Source organism: Teleopsis dalmanni, chromosome 1, assembly GCF_002237135.1.
Source record: "Teleopsis dalmanni isolate 2A chromosome 1, ASM223713v2, whole genome shotgun sequence".
Lineage (NCBI taxonomy): Eukaryota > Metazoa > Arthropoda > Insecta > Diptera > Diopsidae > Teleopsis > Teleopsis dalmanni.
Genome location: NC_051846.1, coordinates 30269094 through 30272251, shown reverse-complemented (window position 1 = coordinate 30272251; position 3158 = coordinate 30269094). Strand labels below are relative to the sequence as shown.

Sequence of the window (3158 nt, the reverse complement as noted above, 5' to 3'; positions counted from 1 at the left end):
CATCTGAGCGCAATGAAAACTAACCTGTGCAGAAATTTACTATAACAAATTTTGACTAATTGTTTCAGAGAGAATTTACAGATAATTCTTGTAATATAAAAACAAGATTATCTTATAAAACAGTGATAATGCATTAATAATAAATATTCGCATGTACATTATTAGTTCTTCAATTTATTTCGAGGGGTTTTAGCACCTTAGAAGCCTCTCTGACTACTAAACTGTATATTACAGATATTCAAAAATGTATTGTTTTCAGATTTCTTCTATAAATTTTCATTTAATTATATTTATTTATTTTTTTGCTTATTTGTGAGTTAACATAAAAAATAATTTTAAAGTCAACTAAGAACTCAGTTGGTACACAAGGCCGTCACTCCAACCTAATCTATCCTAACCTAACTACAAATAAGGAACTGAACTGCTAGGTCCTTCGCCCGTCATTTAATTATAAAATGTGCTAGATGATAGAAATTATATTTTATTTTTAGCTTACATATATAAGGGTTCAAAGGGTTTTTTCCATGTTCAAATTTAAATTAATTCTTGTAATAAAAGACTTCTGCCAATTAATCCTGTTCCCACAAGTGAAAAAAAATTTTTTTTTAATTAAGAAGTCTGAAAATTAATATACAATAATAGAAGAATAGAATAGAATACAACATAAAATTTTTTATCAAAATCTTACAATATAAATTAGATATTCATGAGGTCAAATAAACAAATTATTCTTTATATCAAACTTTTGTTTTATAATTATAATAATTTTATAATTATTTTAATTAGTTACAACGAAATATTGTCTGAGGTTTTAAAAATATGCAAATAAGTTTCAGAGCATATAAATCAATATTTTGTTTTGTTGATATTCTTCCAAAAATTTTTGCTCTTAGTTAGAACTCAACCAATAATCTAGGATTTGTTGCCACGAGTGTCAAATATAATTTATGTTTCTTTACTTTAGAAAAATGATTTAAATTAAAATAAATTTAGCGCCCACCCGACGCAAGCCGCAAACAGAGCAAACAGTCAAACATTGAACGCTTTAGGCTACCAAAAAACTCCGCTTGTTTGTTTGTAACTAATTAAACAATATAGTTTTATTTAAATTTTTTGCAGCTTCTTAGTTAAAAATCAAAGAAAATAAAACAAGTCTTCTGCTCACGATGATCAAGTCTAAGTCAATGAATTTTTTTTTGTATTTATTTTTGACTGAAATTAAATGATTTCTGCTTGTGATTCGGTTTTGAAGGGTGTGAGTTTAAAACTCACAACCAAAAATAATTTATCAATACCAAGATCTAAGATTTTGCCAATGAAATAATATTGAGACGAGAGCCAAAAGCTGGAAATGCTACTTCCGTACTCGCCCGACAGAGAGGAAGAAACGATAAAATTGATGATAGAGACAATGGTCTATGGACGTTTACAAATAAATTAAATAAGTCGTGCATTTGTATATAAATAATAAATTTTTGAGTTGTTAGCATCATTCAATTGTTTGAGTCTATTGGAGTAAAAACACAGTTTGAAAAATGGTATGCAAATGTGCACATGAATATGGAATATGGTGTCGTCAACTAAACTTGCTTAACTTGATTTCTTTCAGAAATTCTTCATCGTTGCCTTAGCCTTAGTGGCGTGCGTATGCGCTGATGTATCAGAGTTAGGAGGTGGATATAACTATCATCAACCAGCTGCTGCAGCACCTGCACCAGTATACGCTGCACCAGCACCAGTATACTCTGCTCCAGCTCCAGTATACTCTGCTCCTGCTCCAGCTGCCGCCGCTCCAGCACCAGTCTATGCTGCTCCAGCTCCAGTATACTCTGCTCCAGCTCCAGTTTACTCTGCACCCGCACCAGCTGCCGCTGCCCCAGAGCCAGTATATGCTGCTCCAGCTCCTTCTTACTCTGCCCCAGCACAATCTTACTCTGCCCCAGCTCAATCTTACTCTGCTCCAGCACAATCTTACTCAGCTGCCGCTGCTGCTCCAGTAGCTAGCTATGCTTCAGCAGGTTCTGATGATGGATACTCATACAATGCACCAGCTGCCGCTGCACCAGCTCCAGTATACTCAGCTCCCGCACCAGCACCAATTTACTCTGCACCACAACCAGCTGCTGCCGCACCTGCTCCAGTCTACTCTGCTCCAGCACCAGCTCAATTATACGCTGCTCCTGCACCAGCTGCCGCTGCTCCAGCACCAGTATACTCAGCTCCCGCTCCAGCACCAGTTTACTCTGCACCACAACCAGCTGCTGCCGCACCTGCTCCAGTCTACTCTGCTCCAGCACCAGCTCAATTATACGCCGCTCCAGCAGCAGCTGCCGCTGCCCCAGCTCCAGTCTACTCTGCCCCATCTCAAAGCCAGGATTTGCATAGCGATGGTTACAGATACAAGACTGTCCGTAGATTGAAATTCAGACACCGTGCTTAAGGTACTCGCAAACTGTGATCGATTTTGTTACTAGCAACGTTCTTTGTTGTTCGAACCTATTTTGTTTTTGACACGAATTAAATATTTTATAAGAACTCAAAAGCAATATTTCGTTTTTATTTGTTCTAAGGAAGTAGGAACTACAGCAGTGTATCTAAGAAGTATTAAATACTTTGATATATACTTTGATACAATAGTCCAACAGTGGAGGTACTGTCATGAACAGTTAATGATGTAGGCTATATAACTACAATATATAAGGGTACTTATTGTTTGCAAGATATTTATATTTTAAAGTAATTATTTACTTTTAGTTCTGAAATTATTCATTTTTTAAAATGCCTTAGCAAAAATTTAATTTTCGAGGTTCTTGTTATTGATTAAAACCACGAAAAGCAGAAATCTCATATGGACTGGTAAGCTAAGAAACTCTATCAAATCATTCACAAGGAGATATGAGAGTAATTAAAGTTGGATAGGCATTGATTTATTGGTTTCTATAAAGTCGAAAATTGACTTGGTTTCAATAATTGTCACAATAATCAATCTTTATAAAATATCGTACCGAGTGGATGATATTTGTTGCGACCCTATGCTCCTTCTAGGAGTTAAAGGATTAAATATATAAAACTGGCAATCGGAATGTAGTCTCCCTGGTTTCAGTGTTTCTTTAATAACCAGTCCCTAGTCTTATATCAGAAGGAGATAAAAAAGGAAC

General features: G+C 35.3%; 1 protein-coding gene across 1 annotated transcript in view; it reads left to right on the top strand.

Moving 5' to 3' along the window:
• The window catches only part of LOC119678920 (extensin-1-like), a 12922-nt gene extending 10482 nt beyond the window's left edge, over nucleotides 1-2440 (top strand). The window contains exon 3 of the mRNA XM_038091016.1: nucleotides 1610-2440. Coding sequence (XP_037946944.1) covers nucleotides 1610-2440 — 831 coding nt within the window. The remainder of the gene's footprint in view (nucleotides 1-1609) is intronic.
• The last annotated feature ends 718 nt before the right edge of the window (nucleotides 2441-3158 follow it).